This window comes from Oryctolagus cuniculus, chromosome 17 (assembly GCF_051225735.1).
Source record: "Oryctolagus cuniculus isolate XC-2025 breed Fujian yellow rabbit chromosome 17, ASM5122573v1, whole genome shotgun sequence".
In the NCBI taxonomy this organism is placed as follows: domain Eukaryota; kingdom Metazoa; phylum Chordata; class Mammalia; order Lagomorpha; family Leporidae; genus Oryctolagus; species Oryctolagus cuniculus.
The window spans coordinates 18,298,165-18,325,484 of NC_142883.1; the positions used below are offsets into that span (position 1 = coordinate 18,298,165).

Consider the following 27,320-nt stretch of genomic DNA (forward strand, 5'->3'; position numbering starts at 1 on the left):
AGCCAGTCCCAGCCCCTCGGTCCAGGTCCACAGCGGCTCCTTCAGGCACCAGGCCTTTCCACCGTGTCCTGAGGCCTCCATGAACCATGGGGCCCGCGGCTGGGCCCTGGAGCCGCATTTAGCCTTCACGTTGCCTCGTACCTTTTGGAACTCACCCCATGCTCCTATCCCGGCCCTGTGGCTGCTGCCTCCAAGGCCCTTTCCAAGGAACCTGAGAGGACGCCCGGCCTGCCTGACACCTCCCGAGCCTCCCGTTCCCAGCCCAGGTTGCTCCGGCTCCTGCAGGCTCTTGCCTTCACTCTTGCCTTAGCTTTGGGCTGGGAGAACACAGCCCTGCGGGAGGTCGCCACTGTGGCTCCCATCTACCCTTAGCCTCAAACTCTTGCCCTCAAAGCAGTTCTCCGGGGGGGGGGGGGGGTGGGGTGCTCGTCCTAGCTGACAACCCTGCCTCCGGCTACACTAACCCAGAAAGGAGAAGCCGATAAGGGGCTCAGCCCTGAGTCTGGTGCTCGCCTGGCACAACCCCCAGCCAGGACCTGTCCAGAGCTGGCTCTGGGGGACCCACGGCTCTTCATGGCTCCTCATGCACTAAAACACTCAGCCCTGCCATGCCTCCCACCTTGGGGTTACGGTTTGGCTGCCTGGCCCTCCCAACTGCCCTGAGCACCCCAGGACCCGGGCTCCCCAGTGCATCCCTTCTGCGCCCCTTGAGGCTCTGGTCGTCCTTGTTCAACTCAGGAAATCATCTGAACCAAACAGCACTCTCAGCATCTGCCCCAGCCCCAGGTTTGGTTCCTGCAAGACTTGGAGCTGATCCAAGCCCTAGCCCCGCCCAATCCCAGGCCACCCTCTGGTGGTTCACCATTCTTTTCTGACAAGCTGTTAGGCTGGGGGAAGGGGAGCCTCAAGTCCTTGGCATGTGTCCTGGAAAGTGAGGTCTGGGGTCCCTGACAGTCCTGCCCCCTCCCCGTTTGCAGTCCCTCCTGTGTCTGAGGCAGTGAGTGTGACTGTGTCTCATGATGCTGGCAGCAGCTTTGCTAAGAGCAGGGTCAGAGCTATTCTGAGCTGTGGCATCTCCTGCTGCCTCGGGCTAGTCCAAGCTGAGCTGGCGAAGAAGCCCAGCGGACTCCCTCCCCAGCCAGGTCCCTCCCCGTGCGGCTGTGGGGTCATAGAGGCGTGAGGGGCAGCAGGGGTGAAACAGCCTGTTTTTTTAAATTTTTTTTTTATTTTTATTTTTTGACAGGCAAAGTGGACAGTGAGAAAGAGAGACAGAGAGAAAGGTCTTCCTTTTCCATTGGTTCATCCTGCAATGGCCGCTGCGGCCGGCGCACCGCGCTGATCCAAAGCCAGGAGCCAGGTGCTTCTCCTGGTCTCCCATGCGGGTGCAGGGCCCAAGCACTTGGGCCATCCTCCACTGCCTTCCCGGGCCACAGCAGAGAGCTGGCCTGGAAGAGGGGCAACCGGGACAGAATCCGGTGCCCCGACCAGGACTAGAACCTGGGGTGCTGGCGCCGCAGGCGGAGGATCAGCCTATTGAGCTGCGGCGCCGGCCAAGCCTCTTTATTTTTTCAAATAACCTCATTATGGCCTCTTCAGGGCTCTTCTAAGACACAAAATCCTACTGCCAAAATCCCTGGCCTCGGCTCCCTTCTTGTCTGGGAAGAGAAGGGGACTCAGGTTCTACAGCTAGGGGAACACCTACGTGGGGAGACAGGCTGAGGCCGGCCGATGCCCACGGTGGGGCAAGGGGTCGAGGCTGGGATGGCTGAGGGCTCACCGGGTCCTGCTCCCCACATCTGCCAGCAGCAGACAGGGGGTGGGGGGTGGGCTGAGGACAGGAGGAGCAGATCAGGGCCATGTCCAGGCCCTAGGAGTGGGGAGGTCCCATGAGCAGCTCGGCGGGGAACAGACCAGTGGCCTGGCCTGTGCTTCAGGGGGGAACTCTGAACAGCAGAGCAGCTGTGGCGTCAGCAGCCAAGTGAGACCAGCACCTGGCGTGCGTCCCGCCCTCAGCCGAGCCAGGGAGCCAGGGTGGCGCGGGGGCCCTCAGGAGCCCTGGGTGCGGATGTGGATGAACAGCGTGGCTGGGGACAGGGAGGCTCCGTCCTTGGACAGCAGGTGGATGTGGCGGTACCCTGGGGGGAGGGCGGCCAGGCATCAGCCGCCCCTGGGGGGCGCGGGCCTGGCTCTGGGCAGGCTTGCAGAGGAAACCCCAGGCTCCAAGGGGAGCAAGGCTGGGAGCCCCCTCCCACGCCCGCCCGCCCCCACCAACCTTGCTTCAGGCTACTGAGCGGCAGGGTGAACTGCCCCACAAAGTCGTTGGGGGACGTGGCGTCGTAATCCTCCACCACGAAGCGGACCAGCGCCAGCTCTGGAGCCCGCAGCTGGAACTGCAGGGTCTGCCCCCAGCGGGGGTTGAAGCCTAGGGCAGAGGGCGGCGGTCACCTCCTGCTGCCTTCCATGTCCGCCCCCGCCCGCAGCCCGGTCTCGGTCTCCGTCTTGGTCTCCACCAGCGGGCCCACCCACCGTTGTTGAGCACGTAGCTGGTCTCCCTGCGTGCGCAGTCCGCGGGCACCCCGTGGATCTCCACGCGCACCAGTGGGTCCACAATGGAGTTGGGCTTCTCGGCGTTCAGCTTGGGCAGCTGCTGGGCAGTCAGCACCTGGGGACGAGGGAAGGGCCTGGCCTCAGCGCCGCGGCCGCCTTCACACCAGACCTGTGTCCGGCCTCCCCGCCACCGACACACTGGCACGCGCCAGCTCCAGGCTGGACCCGATGCAGCTGCTGACCTGGACGGTGAGGGTGGTTCTGGGGGGCCCGGGGCACTCAGGGTCAAAGGTGGAGTCGGGCTGCAGCAGGCAGGCAGGTTTCAGGACATAGCCGCACTGCCCGTTGATGACAAAGCGCCCGGTATTGAGGTCCATCTCGTAGCCCGGCGTCTGGAAGTTCAAGGCCACTGTGGACAGAGTGGGGTCAGAGCACGGCCCCCGTGGGGCCCTCTGCTCACTGCTCAGTTGCAGGAAACAGGTGTTGTTGGAGAGAGGACTCAGGGGGTCCCAACCCCCTTCCCAGGGTACCCAGCCCCTGCTGCCAACGCCTGAAACATCCCTGGTATCCCTTAAGGCTGAGGGAGAGGTTAGAGGAGGAGTGGGAAGGGCTCCGAAGCCCCAGACTCAGGACCAGGAGGGCTGGGGTTTCCATAGGTAGCCTGGTGCTCAGGGTGCCCTGAAGCCCACCCTGTCACTGCTGATGTGGTGGGACTGCCAGGGTGTCTGTGTGTCTGTCTCTGTGTGTGCATGTGTCTATCTGTGTGTCTGTGTCTCGTGTGTGTATGTGTGTGGCAGGGGAGGGGAGTGGAAGTTCCTACCCCGTAAAACTGGGAGACCGACCTTGTCAAGAGCAAGCAAGGCTCTGACTATAACGTAAATTTAAAAAACTTTATCAAAAAATAAGAGGAAAAAAGAAGAAAGAAGGAAGAAAAGGGGAAGGAGGGAGGGAGGGAAGGGAATTGTCTCTGGAAACCACACTAAATATCACGTTCAATGAGGATTCTGGTGTAATCGGGCGTTGGCTGTGACCCTGCGGAACTAACCTATTAATAAGTTCGTTTAAATGAAAATAAATCACAATCTGCACCAAAAAGGAAGAAACAAGGCCGACTGGCTTCTCCTCCACCGTGGACAACTCTCTAGGACTTAGAGCACCAAGTGCACTTCCCGCCCTCCGGAAGCCCCTGGCTGCCCCTCGGCCGCTCACCCAGCTGACAGCCCGCATTCCACATCTCCTGGGGGCTGTAGTTGGCAGAGTTCATCCGCAGGCCCAGCGGGTAGACGCGGGTCAGCTGCCGGGTGTTGTGCCTGACGAAGCTGTTCCCTGGGCAGAGTTGGGGCAGGGCTGGGCCAGGCGCCCCAGGTACCCCCCCTTCCCGGGGCCGTGACCTCCCTGCCTCCCCTGTCTAGAGAGGAGCAGTCACGCCCCCCAGCCTCCAACCCTCCCAGCCCTGGCCTGAGACCAGCATCGCCTGTTACTCAGCACTCGCCCCGCCCAGCCCACCACCTGCTGTCCCGGCTCCTACCTGCTTCCCTGATGAGCTTCTTGGCCTTGCGTTCGCTGAGGGAGCTGACCCGGCAGGACTGAGGGGGGCCGGGGCCGGGGCACAGGGTCCGCAGGCGGGTGGCGCAGCAGTACACGGCCAGAGCCGACAGCTCCGGGGAGATCTGCTTGGCCTGGGAGACCAGCCTCAGCGGGCACCCCCTGGCCCTCCAATCTTCCCGTCCCGACCCCAACCGGCACCCAGCTCGGCGGCAGGACTGAGCCTCTCCCTCACCGCTCTCGCGTTCCCCCAAGCCTGCTGGCCTGGCCAGGCTCACTCACCCGACGCCTCTGCTCTGCCACCTCTGCCTCCTCTTCCTCCTCCTCCTCCTCCTCATCCTCTTCCTCCCGGTCTGATAAAACCCGCCCGTCCTCGGCCCGCACGGCTGGCAGCTTCTTCCCCTTCACCAGGACGCGGCCCTTCAGCTGCTGTAGAAGCCAAGGGGGGGGGGGGATGAAGGCCTCGGCCCCCGTGCCATCCTGTCAGTGGGGGCACCCACCACCACGTGAAGGCTGGGGCGGGGGGACACACAGGTGAGTGGCGGTTCTAACAGGAAGAAGTGAAGAACAACCTACAAGACCATCAGTTGGCGCGGGTCCTGCATACGTCACAGTGCTACTGCGCAGCCGCGGCTAAAAGGAACGCGGCAGCTCAGGACTGAAGGCCCCCCCTTCATAAAAGGTCCTGGGGCTGGCGTTGTGTGCAGCAGGTTAAGCCAATGCTTGGCACGCCCACGTCCCATACAGGAGTGCCAGTGTGTGTCTGGGTACTCTGTTCGCAATCCAGTTCCCTGCTAAGGTGCCTGGGAGGATGGCTCAAGCATTAGAGTCCCTGCCACCCACAGGGGAGACCTGGTTGGAACCTCTGGCTCCTGGCTCCGACCTGGTCCAGCCCCATCTGTTGTGAGGTTGTTTTTTTTTGGGGGGGTCTCCCACATAAGTAGCAGGGTCCCAGGGACTTGGACCATTTTCCAGTGTTTTCCCAGGCACATTAGCAGGGAGCTAGATTGGAAGCGGAGCAGCCGGGACTTGAACCGGTACCCATGCAGGTGGCAGCTTCATCTGCTGCGTCACTGGGGCCCCTGAGCTGCGACGCTAAGCAGGTGGTGCCTGGCAAGCTCAGATGGCTAGGAAGGGAGTTCCAGCGCCAACCCGAGCCTCGCTCGCTGAACTGGCTCTGCACGCGGGGACAGAGCAGGCAGGCAGGGCCAGGGCATGGAACCCTTGAAGGCCGGGTGAGAGGGTGGGGTGGGCACCGTGAAGAATGGAGAGCCAGGTGGCAGAGGTCAGGACAGGGGAGCAGGGGAGGTGAGGGCACACACGGCGGGGAGGGGGGGTCCACAGACACATCCTCCCTTTGCCAGGGGTCGTCACCTCTGGGGATGGCAGCTCCTCGGGGTTCTGGGGGTCCAGGGCCTCTGTCACCAGCATGTCCCCCAGGATGGTGCGGAGGTGGCGGGCCATGGCAGCCTGCTGCTCCAGCCCGCAGTGGTTCTCCAGGGACAGGATAACAGGGTATGGCGACAGCTGCGGTGGGGAAGGGCAGCAGCTCAGAGCCACTCCCCCTCCCCCTGCCAGGACCCTCAGGCCTGTCAGCACAGGCAGGCAAAGGTGTGGGCGCACACTGGGGAGGGGCAGAGGTTAGGAGGGACTGGCCCCCACAGGCTGAAGGCCTGCTGCAAGAATGGTGTTCTCTGATAGGGCTGAGCAAGTGTTAATGACATTGACCATGTCAGCTCGGTGGCAAACTCCCACCCCCGAGGTTTGAGGACCGGTAAGCTGGTAAGCCGCAGTGTGTACAGGCTTCCTCCTAGGCCTGACTCTTTGGAAGTCAGGATGAGGAAGTCCTCGCCCACCGTCCAGACCTCCCCCCACCCCGGGGGCTCCTGATCTCCATCCACGCCCAGAAAGCCAGCTGGGAGGCGCCAGCAGCTGCACCACTGCCACTGGGCCCCGCAGCACTCATCCAAGTGCCACTTCTGCAGGCAGGGGGTCCCCCCGGGGGCCCTGAGGGTGGTTGGGGTGTGGGCAGAGGCAGGGGCACCGGGCAGGCTCCGGGGCGCACCGTGAAGGCGTGGTCACGCACGGCTTGCACCACATCCCGGAAGAGGATCTTGGAGGTGAGCGTGTGGCCGTGGTAGACGACGGGTTCCCCGCCGGGCCCCTCCCAGCAGTCCAGCTCCACGCAGCGGCACCCCTGGGCGAAGGCCCTGCCGATGGACAGGCGGGCAGGTGTGGAGGGAGCACCACGGGGCAGGGCAAGGGCAGGCAGGGGCAGGCGAGGCCCCAGGCAGCCCAGAGTGGGAGTCCCACACGCCCCCGCCTCCAAGCTGGGGTCCCCAGCCAGCTCTCACGCCCAGTACCTAACATAGGCCTCTGTGCTGCTGGGTCCCCCGATCTGGGAGTCGGTCAGATAGGTGTTGTGGGAGGAGGAGATGAAGTAGTGGGTGAGGGGCTGGTGCATGTTTTGAAAGACACACATGTGGGCCGTGTCCAAGGCAGCCCCCTCAGGCGACAACAGGTACATCATGAAGCCATCCAGCGTCATCAGCTCGTGCTGCTTGGCTACAGGGAAAGTCAGGGGGAGTGGCCCCAGTGCCCCTCAAGGCCCGCCTGGACCAGACTCCGCCCAGTTCATGCCGTTTGCTCCCCAGTGAGCCCCCTGGAGGACACAGGACCTCCCATTTTACCGATGTGGAAGCTGAGTCTGGAAGGGGCGAGGGGACCTCCCCCCATCCCCACCCCACCCGCCATGGTGGCCACAGCCGGGAACAGCAAAGCCCAAGGGCTCAGGCTCGGCTGCACTGGCCCAAGGCCACCCCGCCAGAGCCCACCTGTCTCGTTGAGCTCATAGGTCTGAATGAGCTGCTGGGCGCGGGCCAGGGTGGCGCCCTCCTCGCCCTGGTCCTGCAGGAACTCCAGCAGCTCCGGGGCGCTCAGCACGCGGTCCTCGCCGGAGTAGCTGTGGAAGAGCTCCTCCAGCTCCGGGCGCGCCAGCAGCCGCCGCAGGAACTCCTCGATCTCTGCGCCCTCCAGCCGCTCGTTGTTGGAGTGGTCGCACTCCTGGGGGGGGGGGGGGGCACACTGCGTCACTGTGGGAACGAACCGCCCTCCCGTGGACTCACTCGGCAAAGGTCAATGACAGGACACAAGGAAATGAGGGGTAGAGCGACCGTGCCCCAGCCAAGGGGCGGCGTGGACAGACACGGCGGCTTGGCTCCCACATAGCCCGCTTCTCGCAGAGGTAAGCACGTGGCACCTTCCCAGGGGTGAGCAAAGACAAGAAAGATCTCGTAAGGGCGCTGGATTGCCAAAGAGACACCTGCTTAGCACACCTACAGCGAGGCCATGAGGAACCACGGGGAGGAAGGAAGCAAAGTATTCCTGCAGCGAGTCTGTCCAAGATGACCTCAGAGCGGCCAGACGGCACAGGCTTCTCCAACAGCCAGGGCAGCGACGAGGCCCAAACCAGCCACGCCGTGCGAACCCGACAGAAACGTCGTCGAAAATGTCACCGAGCCCTTTGTTGAAGGGTTCCGCTCCTCTGCACCCAAAATGATTGATGAACAGGTCCTGGAAGTCACTTCTTTGTGTATTTTGTGAGATGTATGTAAGAGTATTTGCCTGGCGTCTTATTTATAGGATGGCATATATCATATATATATATATATTACTATGCTGCACCAGTATCCTAGTTACAGCACAACCTTTTTTTCGGTTCTTGATGATAAAGAATATATAAGCTCTGTATTATGATTTCCAACCTACTTTGATGCACCTGTGTCCATTTCCTTGAGATATTCCCAGAACTGGAAACTTGGGACCTCTTGGGTTAAGGAAGGTCTCTCGGGTTCAGTGCCTGTCCCTCTGCCCGTACAGCCCAGGAATCAAGATGTGGGAGGAGAAATGACCAGGGCAAGACGGAGCGCCTACGCCACAGTGCCCATTCCACCTTACGGTCCTCACACACACATTCAACTAGGCTGCATGGTGAGGTCCACGCGGCCCAAGTTATACAGGTGCCACGGCCTCTCCCGTCTCTCAGGGTCACAGGCTGGCAGCACAGGCATGTGCCGCCTGCTCTGACCGGGTCACAGGTGCAGAGCCTGCCCCGCTGCCTGCGCTCTCATGAGGTCAGGGTCACGCGTGGAGCACACGCTGCACGGGGGAGGGTGCGCATGTGTGTGGACAAGACGCCCCAAGATGCCCTGCACACTCTGCTGCTCACTTCGGGGGTGGGGGAGGTGCCACCCTACCCTTGGCTCCGCCTGAGGGCAAGGAAAGAAGTTCCGGTGCCTCTCCCCAATCCCTCCTGGCTCAGGGACCCCAGGGGAGGGGGGACGAGGAACCAGGCCCAGGCCCAGCCACCGGCACCAAAACGCTGGGGGCAGGGGAGGGGAGATGAGGGGGAACGCAGGTGCTAGGGGAGCAGCGGGGCGTGGCGGGGCGGGCGGGGCAGCCCACCTTGAAGAGGCGGTAGGCGTACATGTCGTTCATGTCCACGTTGACCATCCTGAGCAGGCTCTTGATCTCCTTGAAGCTCATCTTACTGTCCTGGTTGGAGTCTGCGCGGTGCAGATAGCAGTGTATCCAGGTGTGGGTGCTCAGGAAAGGCCCACAGCAGACTGCTCCCCCCCCCGTGGGGGCAGGGAGGTCTCCCTCACCCGGATCTGCGGGCTCCCGGGGGGCGGGGGCTGTTTCTCTCCCCAGGGCATAGGCGCAGCGTCTCCTCCATGAGACTGGGGAGGGGACCTACAGGAGGGGTCGTGCCTCCCCCACTGGTGGGAGCTCAGGCCAGGGCGCATGTCCCCACCCCCCAGTTCCAAAGGCCAAGGGCACCACCTCGGACTGGGCCCCTTGAGGGCAGGGGCCCGGCTCCCGCCCCCGCCAGGCCAGGATATTGGTCGAGCCGCTCGCGCTGGCTCATGGCGTCGAGGCGCGCACGCAGCTTGGCCAGGCCCCGCACCCAGCGCTGCGCCTCCTCGGCCGTGGGCGCCGCCAGGTCCAGGTTCTTGCGGCGGCCCTTGAAGGCGATGGTGAGGCAGCGCGCGGGCGCGAACGCGGCTCCGAAGCGTCGCAGGCCCTCGGACTGGTGGCCCTCGCGGACGGCCTCGATGTGCTGCACGAAAACTGTGTGGGGGGGTGCCCCGTCAGGGCTGCAGGGCGAAGCCCGGGGCCCCGTGCCCGCGCCCGGCGCGCGCGTCCCCGCCGGCCCGCTCACAGATGTGCTTGGAGGGCGCGCGCGGGATGCGCCTCTGGAACCACACGCTCAGGCCGTCCTCCTGCAGCCGGTACAGCCGCTCCTGGTGCCACGTGCGGGAGCGGATCTTGCGGAGCCGGGAGCCCCGCAGCATGGCTCGCACGTCCTCATCTTCGGTCAGCCCTGGCGGGGCACACGCACCTGCGGTTGGGCCCGGCCCTTCCTGCAGGGTCGCATTCCCTCCCTAGGGCTCCCTGCACCCGGTCCCCAGGTGGTCCCTGCCACCCCCGTCTTCCGGAGCTCCCCCAACCGCAGGCCTCACCCTTCCGTGAGGGTCCCCGCCCCCTGCAGGCCTCTCTTCTGAACAGGCGACCATCGCCCCCTTTGGCTTCAGGTTTAGCAGCCCCAGGCACCCCCACCACACCCCTAACAACTCCCACCCCCTGCGCGCGCACACACACACACACACACACACACACACACACACACACACACACGGGGCTCTGCAGAACAGCCTGGTGTAGGTGCCTGGGGGCTCAGTGCCCTCCAGCAAAGTCTTGAAGCCCCTCCCACCCCTCTTCCTGGCCGCCCGGCTCTGGCACCAGCCCTGCCTGGCTGGTCTACAGGTGTCATCCTACCCATGGGGCCCTGAAGCAAAGGTGGTCCCTTGCCCAGCCCCTGCCACACCCCACGTGACTCTCAGCCCACAGACACTGTCCAGTGTCCACTTTCCTTTAATAAAAGCAAATGTTGGGGTCGGCGCTGTGGCGTAACAGGTAAAGCCACCACCCGCAGTGCCGGCATCCCATATGGCGCCAGTTTGAGTCCTCGCTGCTCCACTTCCGATCCAGCTCCCTGCTATGGCCTGGGAAAGCAGTGGGAAGACGGCCCAAGTGCTTGGGCCCCTGCACCCATGTGGGAGACCCAGAAGAAGCTCCTGGCTCCTGGCTTTGGATCAGTCCAGCTCGGGCCGTTGCAACCATTTGGGGAGTGAACCAGCAGAAGGAAGACTTTCTCTCTCTCTCTCTCTCTCTCTTTCTCTCTCTCCCGCTCTGTAACTCTGCCTTTCAAATAAATAAATAAATCTTTAAAAAAAAAAAAAAAAAAAGCAAATGCTGAGGTCAGGCATTTGGCCCAGCACACATCAGGATGCCTGCTCGTCCAGGCTCCGCTCCAATTTCAGCTCACTGCTCATGTGCGCTGGAGGCGGCGGGATGGCTCAGGTACCTGGGTCCCTGCCACCCACCTGGAAGACCCAGACAGAGTTTCTGGCGCCCACCTTTGGCCTGTGGTCCAGCCCCAGTCATTATGGACATTTAGGGAGTGGACGAGAGGATGGAAACACTCTCTCTACCTTTCGAGTAAAATGAAAATAATTTAAAATTTTGAAAGCAAATGCTGACAAAGCACCTGCTGTACTGAAACAGGCTCCAGGAACTTCCCCAGCTAGAGGGCCGGTGCGCGGCGTAGCAGCTACACCTCCATCTGCAGTGCCAGCATCCCATATGGGCACCAGTTCGAGTCCCGGCTGCTCCACTTCCAATCCTGCTCCCTGCTAACGCGCCTGGGAAGGCAGTGGAAGATGGCCCAAGTGCTTGGGCCCCTGTACCCATGTGGGAGACTGGGAGAAAGCTCCTGGTCCAGCCCTGGCCATTGTGGCCATTTGGGGAGTGAACCAGTAGATGGAAGATATCTCTTTTTGTAATGTTGCCTTTCAAATAAATCTTTTTTTCACTTTTGCATTTTGCTTTTTTTTTTTTTTTTTGCATTTTGCAAGTCTGTCTTCATGGAAGATGATCTGTCTCTCGTCTGCCCTCGTGCATGCCACGTGTTGCTGTGGCAGAAGTAGACACGCGGAGCCCGGGGTCCAATCTCCCTCCTATAACTTAAAGTGTCTTTGAAAAGCCCCGTCTTGGGCTGGCGCTGTGGTGTAGCAGGTAAGAGCTGTACCTGCGACACTGGCATCCCATATGGGCACCGGTTTGAGTCCTGGCTGCTCTACTTCTAATCCAGCTCCCCGCTAATGCGCCTGGGAAAGCAGTGGAAGACGGCCCGAGTGCTTGGGCCCCTGCATCTCCATGAGAGACCAAGATGAAGCTCCCAGCTCCTGGCTTCAGCCTGGCCCAGCCCTGTCTGTTGCAGCCGTCTGGGGAGTGAACCAGCAGATGGAAAATCTCTCTGTGTCTCTTCCTTTCTCTCTGGAACTCTTTCAAATAAATCAATAAAAACTAAAAGAAAACAAAAAGCCCTGTTTCACTGACATTAACTCACAAGACTGAGGGAGTGGTATCCCCGGCCCCAGAGGGCCCCCCAGCTGATCACAAGATTCATGGGGTCACCCACGTGCCTTATGGACAAGGCTAGATGTCCAAGGACCCCAGGCTCTGAGCAAACACCACCGCCCACCCGACTGACCGCAGCCCCCTCTGTCCTCACGACACCACTGACCAGACGGGGGGCCAGCTGGGGGCTGCCCACGAGCGCCCACACACGCCTCAGCCCGGCTTCCATCCACAGGTCCCTCCCCCTTCGCCCTGCAGGGAGCCTGGGAATGAAGCAGGGGCGAGGGGCTCCTGGTCCCCCTTTTCGATAAACGCCCCCGATGTCGGTGATCGGCTTGCTGAACAGGGGATCCAGGCTTGGAGTTTCTGCAGCAATATGAGAAAAATAATTCAGCTCTACAGTTTCCTGTTTCCTAAAAATATAGGATGTCAATACCCGCTCCCACGCCGGCGCGTCCCACTACCTAAATAAATCTTAAAAAAAAAAAAAAAAATTTGCATAGCTGGGAGGCGGTGGAAGCAGGCATCCAACTCCGCACAGTCCTGCTGCCGTTCTGTCTTCTCCGCTCCCCGCAGCCAGGGCAGGAGCAGAATTTAGCTCTGGGGTCCAGGAATCAAGTCCCACCTCTGTTACATGGCCTAAGCCTCCCGTTCCCCCCACCAAAAAGAGGCCACAGCAAGCCCCCAATTCAGTACAAATTCTAGAGTCGGGCATTTGCACGGCGCAGCCGACCCTCTCGCTCTCGCCCTCTGTGCCTGGTGCCCAGCCCTGGTGCTGCCTGCTCCAAATGTCCCAGCAGGAGTCTAAAGCCAGGGGCAGCAGCAGGGGTGGGAACCAGGCGAAGCCGCGGCCTTGGGAAGGGAAGGGACAGCCAGGAGTGGATGGCAGCCCAGCGTTTCCAGAGAAACAGAACCCGAATCTGTAGGCGAAGGCTCTGGCCCATAAACCAGATCGCGAAACCAAAACCCACTGCGGGGGCCAGACACAGCGTGACAGCGGCCTGGCCTCCTCCCCTTAGCGTTTTGTAGATCTGTGTGAATTTATTTTTATTTGATGTGAAAGGCGAAAAGAAATTTCCAGCTACTGGTCCACTCCCCAGCTGCCTGAAGCATCCCCGGCTGGGCCAGGCCAAAGCCAGGAGCCTGGAACCCATCTGGCTCGTCCTGGGGCTGGAGCCCAAGTACTGAGCCATGGCTGCTGTCTCCCAGGGTGCTCATCAGCAGAGATCCGAAAATGGAGCCGAGCCAGGACTGGAATCTACCAGGCATCCCAAGTGGGTCTTAGCCACTGTGCCAAACCCCCATTCCCCTCCCTTTAATGGACCCCTAATTCCAAGTTTGGCTCTGTAGTCCCAGGGCCCCGGCTTGCCCACCTGCAAACTCTGACCTGAGGGCTCAAGTTCGAATCCCTGGCCTCTCCTCTCTGAGCCTTTGTCCCTTCTCTCCCTCATATCTGAGTCCTTGAAGCAAGGACCCATTCAGATACTACCTCCTCCAGGAAGCCGTCCTTGATTTGTCTTCTAGTGGAAGTTATGTCTCCCTGACTCCAAAGAGCACTTTTCAATTTAATTATTAAAACAAAACAAAACAAAACAAAAAACAAAACAAACAAACAAACAAAAAAACACCTACAATGTCATTCCAGGAGACCTTAATCACTGAGGGCAGCATGAGGTCATACTCCCTTGCATGGTGCTCCTGGCAGAGCCTAGCTAGCAGCTACTGTCTGTGGATGGGGCAGGCGGGGGCTACGAGCCTCCCATCCTCAGCTTGCCCCCCCCCAGGCAGAGGCCTGGGGGCTCTGAAATCCCGGCACAGAAATCACCCAACAGGTGGGGTGGGGCAGGGCAGCCAGGGAAGTGGCTGGGCCACCTCTTCTACACCCCCTCAACCCGGGAGAGGAGACCCTTGTTGCCGTGACAACCAGGCTGGGCCAGCGCTGGGCCCAGGTGGGTGGGGGCGGGGGAGGCTGGAGAGTGAGGAAGGCCGGAAATGGAGCTGAGTCACCAGGGCCTCTCTGTCCAGTCTCGTCCAGGCGGGCCCAGACTAGGGCAGGTGCCCAGCCAGGGGGGCCTCTACTCCTGGGGGAAGAGGTGACATCCAGGCTGTCCAGCCACCTGACACTGCCCCTGGATCACCTGACGCTGGCCCCAGCCAGACCCCAGTGGAAGGAGGGCACAGAACCAGCCTGGGAACTTCGAGGCTGTGCTTCTGAACCCTGGGCAGCGAGGGGCCCAGGGGCTCAGACAGGAAGGGCAGGACCGACAGAGGGAAGGCAATGGGGCAACAGGAGGGCCAGGCCCTCCGCCCCGCTGCCCAGGAAGCATTCATAGTTCCTGCCAGGCCCAGTCCCGCAGACTCTGAACAGGTGCACAGCCGCCCACCTCCTGCTGTGGCCTGGATTGAGTGGGTGGGGGAACAGCAGGAAAAATGAGGGTGGACAGCCGCAGCAGGTGGGAACAGCCCCTGTGTGCGCCACAGTTGGATGGTAACAAACCCTGCCCAGACGCGCAATGGAGCCGCGCTCAGCCACAAAAAGAGGCGCAACCTACACGGGCCTGGCGGGCCTCAGCGAGCAGCCCCTACATGACGGGAACCAGACACGGGTGGACAACGTGCGGCAGATTCTGCTTCCGTGAGGCGCCCAGGGGGTAGGTTACAGGCAACAGGGGGCCACGGGCCGCGGGGAGTGGCAGCTCTGCTCAGTGGTTCTGTCTGGGGTGATGAGGATGTGTTTTGGAATTAGATAATGGTGATGACCTATTGCACAACAATATGAATGCAATTCATGCCAGTGAGTTCGCCACTTAAGAATGATTAGAATGGGGGAAGGCATTTCGTCTAGTGGTTAAGACACTGCTTAAGATGCGGGCGTCCCACATCAGAGTACCCGGGTTCAATACCCAGCTCCGACTCCCGAGCCCAGCTTCCTGATAACACAGATCTTGGAAGGCAGCAGGTGATGGCTCAAGGGACCGAACCACCCTGCCACCCACCTGGGACACCTGGATCCAGGTCCTGGTTCCGACCCAGCCCTGTCCCTGCCACTGCAGGCATTTAGGCCAGGGAGCAGTGCATGGGAACTCTCTCTCTCTCTCTCTCTCTCTCTCTCTCTCTCTCCCCCCCAAATGGGTAACTTTAAAAAAAAAAGTTATTTTAGTCATATGTACTTTGCCACAGTTTTTGAAGCTGAATAATATAATATGCCAGAGGACTGCACACTCCGTGGACAGAGTCTTTAGCACGTGACCGAACATATCACAGCCACCCCCGGAGAGGCACCCAGCAGCCGAGCGCCTTGTCCTGGGACAGAGGCGCACGTGGAGGTGGGGGTCAAACCCCACAGCGCTGTGTGTGGCTGCCGTGAGCGACCCCCAGGCAGGGCTGCCCTCAGCGGGGGCTCCACATGTGATAACAAAGAAGGAAACCCGTGCCCCCGGAGGGAAGAGGCAGCCAGGCGCTCCCACAGACCTGTCCTTTTCAGGCCTGGGGGTCTTTACCTGGCCACAGGTGCCTCCCACCACTCAGCTGGGCCCAGACACCCTGCCAAGCCCACTGCTTATCCGGGCCCCCAGAGAGGGGCCAGGGTGGTGAGGACTGGGCAGGGTCGAAGTTTCTCAGCTTCTACCTTCGGCCTGAGCAGTGTGAGCTGTGTGTGGTCTGTGGCCTGTGCAGCTTTGTCTGTGTGGCCAAGGCTAGGGGCTGGTGGGGAGCCTCCAAACCCAGCCTTTTCACAGCTGGGCCACTGGAGCGCAGAAAGCCAAACCCCATGCCCAGTGACCAGCGCACGGCAGAGGGTGGGGGGAGGGTGCATGCAGGGGTGGGGTAGGGGGAGCACTGCGGGGCTCCCCAGGCATGCACACGGGGTGTGTGTGGTGGCTGGAGGCAGAAAGGTGGGTTAGCTTAGGAGGAAAGCAGGCAGCGAGAGCCGGCAGCCAGCGCACACGGGGCTCGGGCAGGAATGTGAGACACGGCAGCCTGGAGCCAAGGCAGAGGGGGAGGAGGGAGAGTGGCGTTTCCTAGTGGCTCGGGGAGAGGACACACCACGGCCTAGAGTCCCCTGGCGCTCCGGCCCTCAGTCCTCAGGCTCAGGCAGCCTGGAATTCCGGGGGTCCTGGCCGCCATCACCACACCCAGGCTGGAGGGGCGGGGCTCAGGGCCAGGGCCGGCAATGCTCCTTGGAAAATCACCCGTTAGGAAAAACAGGCGGTGGCAGGAGGGCCGCGGGTGCGACATGGGGAGGGGGAGATGGCTGTCTCCTCGCAAAACAGGCGTGAAGCCTGGCTGGGGGTAGGGGGTAGGAGGCAGGGCGGGGACAGGCCAGCCCCCAGCCCTCCTTACCTACCTGCCGGGGCTGAGGGCTGCTCCAGAGACCCCCCCACACACACACACATTCCCCGCCTGCCAACCCTGCCCCAGCAGCCCACTCACCCCGGAGCGGACACCCACGAAGGGCCATCAGATCAGCTCTCCAGCCCCAGGCACTTGGTGTGTGTGCAGGGGCGGGGCAGGGAGAGGTCCGGATTCTGCCTACTCAGTCCCCTGCCCACTGGAAAGATTAGGGCTGGGGGCGGGGCCTCGGGGCGGGGGCACACCCGGGGCACTGGGGAGACAGAGTGGCTGGGTAAGATTCAGGACGTCAGCAAATGTGAATTTCAGATAAACAGCAAATAGCTTTTTAGTCGCGAGTGGCTCAGATGGCCTGATGGTGACAGGCCACTGTATGAGCGTAGACCTGGAGGCCGTCCCCAGGAGAGGGCTGGCAGCCCCTGCCCCCGTACCGATCGCTGTGAGCAGGGACTCCGGCCCACACTGCTGGGTTCAAATCTCTCAGCCACTCGTGACTCTGCACTCTGGGCCCGGCACCAAACCTCTTGGGAGCCCCCCTCACCATACCACCCATCTCCGGTTAAATGAGATAATATGGTGACAGCCCTGGCACCGTCTGGCAAAGGTGCTGATTAGTATTCGCTAATTCTGGCCGTGAAGAACCATCGCTGAAAACAAGGGGCGCTGCCCCTTTCCGGGAGGCCCCCAGGCGTGACTGCACCTGACTCCCACCTGCCATGGCTGTGGGAGATTCCACAGGCTCGGGGCAGCTGCATGCTCACGGGGCCTCTGCCAGGCCAGCAGCCCAGCCCGGGCCAGAGCCACAGGTGACTCGGGACTGGCACTCTCCCTGGGGGCAGTCCTGCTCCCCTTCCTGGCTGCCCGGAGCCAAGGCCCTTCCCTTTCTCTGGGGCCCCTCGTAGCCGCTCCCTGCCCTAGATCCTAATCTTGATCTCAAATAAAATTGCTTCTGTTAGCCTAAGGGGTGCGGCACTGATGGCACTGATGGGCGCTGAGGGTCAGCCCGGGAGGGGCAGGAGGGGCGGGCCCCAGGGGTGTGGAGGCGGCTCTCCCATAGGCCCAGGCCCTCCCCACCCCCATGGCCTGAGGGGCCGGGCCCCAGGTCGCTGGGTTCCGTCTCCACCCTGTGCCTAGGCTCCTTGTGGCTCAGGTTGGGGCAATCCCCAGAGGCTGGGCTTTCCTCCCATGGCAGTCACGGGACCGGGCAGTATGAGGAAGGCGGTGACACCCACTCAGGCGTGCCCGGAGCGCCCGTGCCGGCGTCTGACTGGTCCACAGGTGACTCTGCCCACTGCACCGTGCGCCACCCGTCTCCATCGCCGCGGCCCCTGGCCTTATGCCCTGCTGGGGCTCAGGGAACTGGTGTGGAGTGAACTGGCAGATGGGTGTGCAAGGAGCCTCACCATACCTCCCCTTACCAAACCACATCACTTCCCGGCACTGGGAGCACCCCTCCCCCCACTCCGAGGCACCTCTCTGATCCGGCCACACAGCCAGCCCCGGTGTACCTGCTGGGAGGCCCCAGAGCCCATCTCCGCTGCACCTGCAGCCCAGAGCGCATTTCTCCACGGGAGTCCCCAGCCCGCAGGTCTCCTGTTTCACCCCTGCGGTCATCTACCCCAGCCTCCACCCTACACTACACACACAGGCTGCCTCCTGCCTGCCCGCCAGCCCAAGACTTCTGGGGCTCCTGCTGTTCTCCAATAAAGTCCCTACGGCCACAAGGAGGGGCCTGGAGGGTCTGGCCGCCTCCTGCGTTCCCCCACCCTGGCTTGGTCCACTGGAGTCTCCCTCTGGCTCTGGGGTACAGCAGGGCTGTCTCTGAGCCCCGCCCCCTGACTCCTGACCCCTCCTGACCCCAACCAGTCCCAGTGGTGCTAGGGCTGTGCCTGTCTTGTGAGTTGTCGACGCCCCAGGGCACAGCATACCACAGGCAGTCCTGAGTGTTTGTTGAACGCATTCATGATTGAATGAGGAGCTGGGCAGAGATCTCCTGTGTGTGTGTGTGTGTGTGTGTGTGTAGAACGGCACAGAGCTCAGCACACAGTCAGCACCCAAAACATGCAGGCTGAGGGAGCGGCGAGAGGAGGCTGGCAGCTGGCCCCCTGGATTCCACCCCAAGACCTGCAGAAGTTTCGGGGTCAGCCCTGCCCCCTGCTCCCTCGCCACCCCCCCCCCCGTGCACCCTCACAGCGGCAGTTCCAATGCGCCCTCGCTGGTTGCACAGCTACACTTGGCATTGCGCAAAATGCTCTCCCCCACATCCTGCCGGTCCAGCCCATCACCTGCCCAGTGAGCCACTTTGCCCAGACTCTCAGGCCGCCTGTGGCTGTGACAGGGCACAGCCTGGGGGCTAATCAGAGCTCATCCTTTACTTGCCGTGGGCTCGGAGACAAATCCCTTGCAGTGTCTGAGTCAACATGGGAATTACGCCATTACCTCTCTGGAAGGTGAAGAGGATCCCAGGTGTCGCCCGGCCTGGGCTGTGCTCCGGAAGCTCAGGGACTCCCCCCAACCGTCTCTAGGGGACTTCTCCCACCGCTGAGTGCTCACCAGTCAGACCGGTCCTGCCCAGCGGCACTGCTGCTGCCCCCAAGGCTGGAGGGCAGGCTTGGGAGGTGCCCCCTGATCGCCCCCGCCCCACCCCGCGCTCCCTGGAAGGTGTTTGGGAGGCGAGAGGGACACCCCAAGCCTTTCGCTCCCGCCCCACTGTCTCTGACCTCAGGGACCCCATCCCGCCCCTTGCCCAAATTTGCGCTCCAGCACGACCCGCGGGCGCCTCCTGGTGGGAAACGACGGACATCCTGAGCGCCTGGCCCTGCCCAGGGTGCCCCGGTGACCCCAGGTGCGACCCCAGGCGGGACCGTGCTGGCACCTCGCGCCTCGCCATAGCCTTTTCGACCCCACGCAACCTGGGAAGCCCGCGAGCGGCTGGCCAGGACGCCTCTGCCCTCCCCGGCTGCGCCCCCGGCGACAGTCCGCGCCCACCCCGGACGCCCCGGCCCGTCACTGACCCATCTTCTTCAGCGCGCGCAGCCCGGGCCTCCTGGCGCCGCTCTCCGGGGACGCGGGCGGGAGCTCGAGGGGCGCTGCGTCCCGAGCGGGCACCGGGGACTCCTCGGGCGGGCGGCGGCAGCTCCTCCAGGGACCGCACAGCATGGCTCGGTGGGGCCGGGGCCGGGCCCAGGGTCTGCGCGCCGGGGCAGGGCAGCGGGAACACCGTCCAGGCCCGGCCCCGGCTCTGCGTGCGATCCGGAGCGCAGAAACTTAGCGGCGCCGGGAAGGAGCCGGGAGGAGGAGACGGCGAAGGACGGCCGGAGGGAGGAGCTGGGCGGGGGGCGGGCCGCAGGGGGCGGGGCGAGGGCCGCACCGGGCGGCGGGGACCCCTGGTCGGGCGCGGGTGCGCCCCTGCGTCCGCCTTTGCGCCTCCCCAAGTGCCCCTGGGCTCCGGGCCCCAGGAGGGGCCCGGGTCCCCATTGCGGGGGAGAATGCCCTGTGGCACCGTCGCCCCCTCCTTGGCGGGAGCCAGACAAGGGGCGCGTGTGCAGTCGGCTCGACCTCGGACGTGGGATCCCCGAAGAACCCGGAGCGGAGCCACGCGGGACGGGGTGGGCAGGAACACGCTGGCAGTGACGTCATAGGGTTCCCCTACCCCACCCCCAGCCCGCCACGCCGGCTGCCGCCCCCTCCGTGGGTAATCTCCACGCGGACTGGTCCGCGGAGGGCGAGGTGGCGCCAAGCCTGCAGACCCGGCCGCTGGTTCTGGGGTTCGAGGCTCGGGCAGGTTGGCTGCCGAGCCGCCGGACGCTGTGGAGGTGTCCGTGGCTCACCGCAGGAGAGCGACGGCGCGCGGGCCCTGGTGACCGCGTCGGGGGTGCCCTGGCTGCAGTGGAGCCCCGAGTCTGAGAGCGGCGCGGGGGGAGGGGGTGTCCGGTGGCTGCGCTGCCTGCAGCGGGTGCCCGAGCCCGGGGCGGAGAGCCGGGAGCACACGGCCGCCGCTGGCCAACCCTCGGGGAAAGGACCTAGCTGTGCCACCTGCTTTCCACGCACCACCGGTGCTCAGATGTCCTCAACTTGGGGACTCCGCGCTGAGGTCCTGAGTTTTGTTCCTATCAAGCCTTCGCCTTTGTACTTTTGACCGTGCTGTTCCTTCCTTCAGAAATAACCTCCCTGACCGTTCTCCTGGTTTACTCTTAAATCTTCCAACAGCACCTGACTCCCCAGCCCCTTAAAAACCTGAAGAGCTGGGCTGAACGGCTCGGATCCTCAGGGCCAGTTTCGGCGTAGGGACGCGGGTTTCCACCAGGGGGCGCAAGGACTCCGCCATCCTTCACTTTGTCCACCAGGGGACGCTGCCGCCCGCCTGTGACCATCGCGGGATGGGGAGTTCTATCCGTGGATTAGCCCCGCCTGATTGGGAGAGGCGCTGTGAAGCTTTTTGCATAATCTTGAAAGGGCCGCGCTGAGTGGTTGCAGTACAAAAGAGGAATGTGAAACGGGCTCTCTCATTGGCTGAAAATTTCCCCCTCGCTCCGCGTCCCCATCCCGACCCGGCCGGACCCTGAGGTCAGTCGGAAGCCGCGGGTTGGTGGCGAGAGAGGACCCAGGTAGGAGCCCGGGCGGTGGGCGCCGCTGGGTGAGTGCCGGCCGGGCCTGAGTGCGGGGGTCTGGTGGGAGGCCGCACGCCCCGCCCTGACTCCTGTCTTGCGCGTTCGCCTGTCCAGGAGTTGATGTACCCCGAAGAGGGCGCGTCTGGACACTGTCCGGCGCTGCGACCCTTGCCACCTGCCTCTCCACCCACCGAGACCCTCGCCACCCTGGCCCCACCCACGCTGCCCTGAGGTGGGAAGAGGCATCTCAGCTGCAGCTTCGGACGTCCCGGGTGTCTCTCGGGCCCCCGGGCAGCTGAGTTTGCCCCTCTACAAAGTGCAGCCGTGGGTGGGAGCCAGGGTGGGCTCCGAGGCCTGCTCCCGCCGGGGCCCACAGCCGCTCCGAGTGGGACCCCGCGGCTCGCAGTAGCATGGGCATCGAGAACGAAAGCCCGGGGCCGGACTGCCAGAAACAGTTCCAGGCTGCGGTCAGCGTCATTCAGAACCTGCCCAAGAACGGTAAGGCTGCGCCCCGCTGCCGCCTCTCCCGCTTGGGGGCTCCCGATGGCCGGGGTCTCACTGCCAGGAGGACGTAGCCCTGAAGCCGTCCGGTCCCTGCCGGGGGCTGCCCTAGGGGGTCCCTTCGGCCAACTGGCTCGTGTCCCTGGGTGGGGCCCTTCCCCATCGCTGCTGTCTCCAAGGGTGGTCTCCCCTCGGAGCTGGGGCTGATGCTGTACGGCCCACTTCCTCCCCTCTGCTCAGGCTCTTACCGGCCGTCCTACGAAGAAATGCTGCGATTCTACAGCTACTACAAGCAGGCCACCACCGGGCCCTGCCTGGTCCCCCGGCCTGGGTTCTGGGACCCCATCGGACGATATAAGTGGTGAGCTCCCCACCTGCGGGCAAGTAAGCCTGAGCGCCCGCCGGCCTTCTCACTGCCCTTTGCCCCCCAGGGATGCCTGGAACAGCCTGGGCAAGATGAGCAGAGAGGAGGCCATGTCTGCCTACATCGCCGAGATGAAGCTGGTGGCACAGAAGGTAGGAGGGGGGCCGCAGGTTCTCCGGCCCCGACTGCCTCCACCTGACAACCCTGTGGGGGCCACCACCTCCTGTGCCCCCGCCAGCCATGCCTGGGTGCAGGTGGTGGCAGGCAGCAGGGCGGGGTGGAGGGACCCGGCCCCCGGGGGACAGGAGGGCCAGCCCCTTTCCCATAGCACCCCTGCCCGCAGGTGATCGACACGGTGCCCCTGGGTGAGGTGGCAGAGGACATGTTTGCTTACTTCGAGCCCCTGTACCAAGTGATCCCTGATATGCCAAAGCCGCCAGAAGCCTTCCTGAGAAAGGTCACAGGTCAGACCCCGGCCAGGACCCTGCAGGTGCTGAGTGAGCAGTCTTGGGTGTAGTCGAGGGGGCTGCTCGGCTGGAGAGGGGCTGGAGGCAGAGGGCCCAGGTGAGGCCCCGTGAGGACCCCAGCAGGGCCCCAGCTTCTGCTCTCCCTGGGAGGTGCCGGCCTCTTCCCAGCCCCACCTCCACCTCCACGTGCTGTGTCTTGACAGGTTGGAAAGCACAGGTGCTAAATGGAGGTGCAGGGACTGTCCTGGAGCCTCCCTGCCCCCTCAAGGAGCTGGCACCCCCAAGCCCAGGTTAGGCTGTGGGCAGGAGGGAGAGGACCAGACCCAGGAGCCGGGAGGGGAGAAGGCCGGGTGCCAGCTGCGCCCTTCGCATCTCATGCCCAGGGTCAGGCGCTGGGGTCCCTGTCCCAGGGCTCCCACAGGGCCCACCTGAGCCTGCTGGGGCCGTGTCTCATGTGTCTCCTGAGCAGGTGCCTGTGCCCCGTGTCCTTGTCACTAACCCATCTGCCGCGTCCCCTCCCCAGAGGCTCAGCCACCCCGGGACCTGGACGCTGAGGTTTTCTGCGATTCCCTGGAGCAGCTGGAGCCTGAGCTGGTGAGACCACCCCTCCTGTCCTGTGGCCCCTTCCTGGTCGCTCCACCCCCACCTTTGCATCTGTGACTCCTCTCAGCAGGTCTGGCCAGAGCAGAGGGGTGCGGCTGGAGGGGAGCCCGCCACCACGCACAGCCTGGTGACCCCCAGAGAGAAAGGTGAGCTCTTGCCCGACCTTTCACCCCTCTGCTTTTCTCTGGGGTTCTGGTGCGCCAGGCCCTCTGTGGGCAGAGGTGGAAGTCCAGTGCAGGCCCTGGAGGAGCAGCCGGGTGCAGTAAGGGCTGCCAAATGGTGACACTGCCTGCATGGGCTACGTCCCTGCCCTGGGCCTCGCCCCGGGGCCACCTGGGACTCTGCACCCTCTGCAGGTGCTGGGGGCGGGGGGAGTCCTACCCAGCTCTCACCTACAGCTGCATGGCCTTGGACGTCGTCCTGTGTCTCTGGGCCTCCCATCTGGGAGTCTCCGCCCTGTCTGCTTGGACACCTTCCTGTGTGCCAGGTCCACTAAGGCGCGCTTTCCCAAATGTCACCTGCTTTATCCCTGTAAGCAAGCAGCCCTGTCTGAGAGATGGCAGCTTTCGGGTGACAAAGTGAATGATTTGTCCTAAGTCACACAGGCAGGAAGGGGTTGTGCTGGGATTCAGACCCCGGCAACCCATGACTCAGCACAGGGGTGGACTTGGTACGAGGGACCCTGCTCTCCTCTGCTGCTTCCTGGGCCCGGGCAGCCTCGGAGCTGCCTCCTGAGCCCCCTTCCCTGGGTCTGTGCTCCGCAGAAGGGCTGGGGTGCAGCCTGCTGGGGCCCCAGGAGTTGGACACGTGGCTGCTGGGGACGGTGCAAGCCCTGCAGGAGAACATGCGGGACGTCCAGGGCAGGCTGCAGAGCCTGGAGAGCCCGCCCCAGGCCCCTGAGCAGGTGAGTGCCCCTTCCCCACTCACCGCGCAAGCGGGGGAGCTGCACTGACTCCGCCTCTGTTCTGGGCTCCCTGGTGGGCCACTGTTGTATACATCTGCCCACCTCTGCCCCGAGAATGCTGTGGCCCAGTGCTGCAGGCCACAGGTCAGGGGGTCTGAAGTGCCTGTACCCCCTTCCCTGCTCACCCCATCTGCCTCCCCCCAGGAGGCAGAAGGGCTGTGACGCGGCTCGAGGTCCCTCTTGTCCTCCTGCCTTTTTTTTTTTTTTTAAGATTTCTTTATTTATTAAGGGCAGAGTGATAGAGAGAGAGGAGAAACAGAGGAGGTGGGGTCTTCCACTTGCTGGTTCACTCCCCAGATGTCAGCCAACAGCCAGGACTGGGCCAGGCCAAAGCCAGGAGCCAGGAACTTCACCCAGGTCTCCTACATGGGTGCAGGGGCCCAGGCACTTGGGCCGTCCTCTGCTGCATTCCCAGGCGCATTAGCAGGGAGCTGGATCGGAAGTGGAGCAGCCGGGACTTGAACCTGTACTCACATGAGATGTGGGGATCCCAAGTGGCGGCCTAACCCGCTGCACCAGCATGCTGGTCCCACCAGGCAGGACTTCTGTTCCCAGATTCGGGGTTTGTCCCCCTACAGTCCAGCCCTTGCATCCCCCAGCCCCTCCGTCCTGTCCTAGGTCTGAGGACCTTATACCCGGGCTCCTGCCAAACACTTGATCGCAGCTCAAAGGCCGAGAAGTGATGCCCCTGCCAAACAGCAGCTGCCATTCCTGGAGCCCGTGTGCCAGGCCCTAGCACTCTCCCGTTTATTCCCCCAGTCCCCCATGAGATTCCTCATCTCCTTGATGTACAAGGGGAAACCAAGGCGCAGAGAGGTCGAGTAACTAGCCTGAGGGCACACAGCCTGGGAGACCCAAGGCCCGCAGGTGCTTCCGCTTTGCCCGGCACGCAGAAGACTTTCTCCAGTGGGGCCTGTAGTTATTACCATTGCTATGAGGTGATGGAGCCCCGAGTCTGTCTCCCCCCATCCGCATGAGTGGGTTTGTTCTTGAGAAGCCTGGAGGAGTGGGCTGGCTGTGGGGACCTCTGACCCAGTGGCCGGGAGCCATGCTGGCAGAGATGTTGTCAGATCCGCAGTGGCTAACATTTCAACACGCCCCCCACTTCCCCGCCCGGAGCTGGCTCACTTATTATTTTTTAAGCCATTTGCTAGTTTTAAATGCTGATTTTAAAGCAGATCAGACACATCATGACGTCAGGTGCTCCACTGAAATACCTGGGCTTGCATCGCCCCTAGCTAGCCAACACAGCACCTCTATCACCCACAGTTACTGTTTTTTTTTTTTTTTTTTTTTTAAGGTTTATTTATTTGAAAGGCAAAGTTACAGAGAGAGGGAGAGAGAGAGAGAGATCTTCCATCTGCTGGTTCACTCCCCAAATAGCAGCAACACCTGGGGCTGGGCCAGGCCAAAGCCAGGAGCTTCCTTGGGGTCTCACACGTGGGCATCACCCACAATTATTAATCCCTTCAAACCACCAAATACCCAGTCCAAAGGCGCATTCCCCCAGGTGTCGGGAAGCTGCCCGTCCCGCCACTCTGCCGGTGCCGGCTCACACAGCACCCCTGGCTCCTCCGTGGTGCCAGTCTCTCCTGATCTTGCCCCGCCCTGACTCGAGGGCCAGTGACCAGGTCCGCTAGCATGCTCCACCTGGTGGGGTCTGATGCCATTCCTGCGGCTCCTGCCTCCTGCTCTGAGCTGGGCCAGACACAGCAGAGGTGACATTCTTCCCACGAAGGCGCGTGAGATACCTGCATGCCCTGGGTGGCGCCCCACCAGCCACTGTAGCCTGGGCCACTGGCACGAATGAGGGGTGATCTGCTCCCACCGTTCGAAATCATAAGAGCCAGGGAAGACCCAGTTTCCTGTTCCTGTCAACCTGCTTGACACTGCCATTTAAACAACAACAACAACAACATATTTGAAAGGCAGCTTGACAGAGGCAAAGGGAGAGACAGCGAGAAGGAGATCCCCCATCCAATGGTGCACTCCCCAGATGGCTGCAACAGTTGAAGCCAGGAGCCTGGGATTCCCTCTGGGTCTCCCATGTGCATGGCAGGGGCCCAAGTACTTGGGTCAAACGCCACCGCCTTCCCAGACAGATCAAGGAGCTGGACTGGAAGTGGGGCAGAAAAGACTCAAACCAGCTCCTCAATATACAGGGTGCCGGCATCGCAGGCGGCGGCTTTAATCCATTGCTCCCCAACGCTGGCCCTTTGACAGTTTTGGTACCTTTAATCGGAATCAGTAATTGATTTAATGATTGCAAAAAAAAAAAAAAAAAAAAAAAGAAAAAGTTGGCTTTTAAATTCTCTTATTTCGGTAACATTTATGAACTATCCATTTTCTGTCGAGTTTCCCTGAAATACAGTGAGTGCCTTATGGAAAGACAGGATAAGTGCTTAGTTCTTTCTCAATTATCTATTTTTAAAGTAAGGAGTGGATTTAAAAGCCACCACGCTGGTGACAGGTTTCCAGTATTCCCTTTTTTTGAGTGCCAGTATGGACTCATGCTTCTGAAGGTTCATCACCAGGCTCACGCCCACCACTGTGGCCAGCGTGGGGGTGTGTGTGTATGTGGGTGTGTGTCTGTGTCCTTGGCACACCACCACCTCTGGAAGCTCCTGGCTGGCGGCTACAAGAAGCCCGCATTCCCCCCTCCCTGGCCTGCCCAGCGCGGGAGTCAGCCACCAGAAGAGCACTTAAAAAGGAACCTCTGAGACCCAGGGGCCCCGTTAGAAGTGCACTCCAGTCCCTTACCACACAGGGTCCTCGGTGCCTACCGGGAGGGTCGTGGCTTTGTGGCCCAGAGCGCGCAGCCCCTGCTGCCTCTCCTGGCACCTGGGACCGCCCTGGGGGGCAGGAGGTGGACAGGAGTTGGGAGTCCCACATGCCGGGGACACACCGGGAATGGCTTCCCTTCCAGCCCTGCAGCCGGGGGCAGGCTCTCACAGTCGCCTGCAGAGTTCTGGACGCGGCCCCTGGGGGTGGCGGTGGGGGGGGGGCTGCCGCCGAGTGTCCGCTGGCCCCTGACTCCCTCCCTCTTGGTAGCAGAGGCCACGGCCCAGGGCTCGCCCTTGGCCCCTCAGGCTCTCGGCTCCCACGCTGCTCTTCTTCCTCCTGTGGCCCTTCGTCGTCCAGTGGCTCTACCGACAGTTTCGGACCCAGAAGAGGTGACTCCGAAGGCAGGGATCTCAGCCAGCCCAGGAGCCCCTGTCCCGCGGCGCGCCGGCTTTCCTAAGGCTTAGGAGAACCGCTGTGACCCCACCACCGCCCACCACCGTTTGCCTTGGCACCCCCTGCACTCACGGGGGGGCCCCTTAAGACCTCGCCCTTCACTGCGGCTTCGCACGGACGCCCCCTCCCCGCCCCCCCGGGCCCGCGGCCCCCAGGGAGGCTGCAGCGGCGGCGCTCCGGAGGGGCCGGGACTCGGGGCAGGGCGGCCAGGCCCGGCCCCTGCCCTCGCCACCCTCTGGTCACCTGACTGCCCCTCCCACCCCGGCCTCGCCCCGCCGAGCCACCGCTCTTGGGCAAGTTGGGGCTTGGGCCGCGGCCTGGAAGAACGATTGGCCGGGGCTGCGGGAGCGAGGCCTGGAGGCCGAGGCGAGGTGGGAGGAGTGCGCAGGCCCCGGGGGAGGGGGCGCGGGCCGCGGGCGGGAGCGCCCATCTCGCGCGCCTCCCTCCCCCGGCCGCCCCCACCCCCCGCACACTCAGGACGTCTTCACGGCCCAGTCACGTACAGATGAATGTTTCACTAAATAAAAGGAACCCTTAACCTTCTGCCTCCTGGGGCCCCGCGGACGGAGCGGGGGGCGCACGAGGCCCAGGTCCCTTCCCGCCCCCTCCCCCGCGCCCCGGAGGCCCGCCCGACAGCGGCCCGCGCCGGG

General features: G+C 62.8%; 2 protein-coding genes across 16 annotated transcripts; one reads left to right on the forward strand and one right to left on the reverse strand.

The window, feature by feature from the left end:
• Nucleotides 1–1,205: 1,205 nt before the first annotated feature.
• PLCD3 (phospholipase C delta 3) lies at nt 1,206–19,220 on the reverse strand. Of its 2 annotated transcripts, none has more exons than XM_002719190.6 (15): nt 18,939–19,220; nt 9,314–9,475; nt 8,994–9,222; nt 8,557–8,686; nt 6,927–7,155; nt 6,456–6,657; nt 6,158–6,302; nt 5,467–5,619; nt 4,375–4,521; nt 4,076–4,226; nt 3,757–3,873; nt 2,790–2,956; nt 2,527–2,662; nt 2,273–2,422; nt 1,206–2,135 (listed from the first exon to the last, which is right to left on the reverse strand). In XM_002719190.6, the coding sequence occupies exons 1-15, from the start codon at nt 19,081–19,083 to the stop codon at nt 2,047–2,049; spliced, it is 2,352 nt and encodes a 783-aa protein (XP_002719236.1). In that variant the 5' UTR covers nt 19,084–19,220; the 3' UTR covers nt 1,206–2,046. The 2 variants fall into 2 exon arrangements, with proteins under 2 accessions (XP_002719236.1, XP_017204732.1); XM_017349243.4 differs by lacking the exon at nt 18,939–19,220 and adding an exon at nt 16,006–16,124.
• Nucleotides 19,221–20,133: 913 nt separating this feature from the next.
• Nucleotides 20,134–27,213, forward strand: ACBD4 (acyl-CoA binding domain containing 4). 14 transcript variants are annotated; one of them, XM_008271606.5, is made up of 10 exons: nt 20,134–20,531; nt 20,649–21,032; nt 21,276–21,396; nt 21,467–21,551; nt 21,728–21,863; nt 22,070–22,156; nt 22,390–22,460; nt 22,537–22,615; nt 23,234–23,373; nt 26,485–27,213. In XM_008271606.5, exons 2-10 carry the CDS (start codon nt 20,945–20,947, stop codon nt 26,608–26,610), a joined length of 933 nt encoding a protein of 310 aa, XP_008269828.1. In that variant the 5' UTR covers nt 20,134–20,531; nt 20,649–20,944; the 3' UTR covers nt 26,611–27,213. The 14 variants fall into 14 exon arrangements, with proteins under 14 accessions (XP_008269828.1, XP_008269830.1, XP_008269829.1 ...); XM_008271608.5 differs by having other exon boundaries at nt 26,488–27,213; XM_008271607.5 differs by having other exon boundaries at nt 22,540–22,615.
• Nucleotides 27,214–27,320: the final 107 nt, after the last annotated feature.

What these genes read in the sequence shown, in the direction of transcription:
- PLCD3 (XM_002719190.6), bottom strand. Translation starts at nt 19,083, where the DNA reads ATGCTGTGCGGTCCCTGGAGGAGCTGCCGCCGCCCGCCCGAGGAGTCC. An exon ending in CGCGCCCTCCAAGCACATCT is followed by an intron (nt 9,223 to 9,313) that starts GTGAGCGGGCCG and finishes CCCCCCACACAG; the next exon opens with TTTTCGTGCAGCACATCGAG. An exon ending in CTATGAGCTCAACGAGACAG is followed by an intron (nt 6,658 to 6,926) that starts GTGGGCTCTGGC and finishes CTTTCCCTGTAG; the next exon opens with CCAAGCAGCACGAGCTGATG.
- ACBD4 (XM_008271606.5), top strand. Translation starts at nt 20,945, where the DNA reads ATGGGCATCGAGAACGAAAGCCCGGGGCCGGACTGCCAGAAACAGTTC. An exon ending in TGAAGCTGGTGGCACAGAAG is followed by an intron (nt 21,552 to 21,727) that starts GTAGGAGGGGGG and finishes CCTTTCCCATAG; the next exon opens with CACCCCTGCCCGCAGGTGAT. An exon ending in CTTCCTGAGAAAGGTCACAG is followed by an intron (nt 21,864 to 22,069) that starts GTCAGACCCCGG and finishes GTGTCTTGACAG; the next exon opens with GTTGGAAAGCACAGGTGCTA.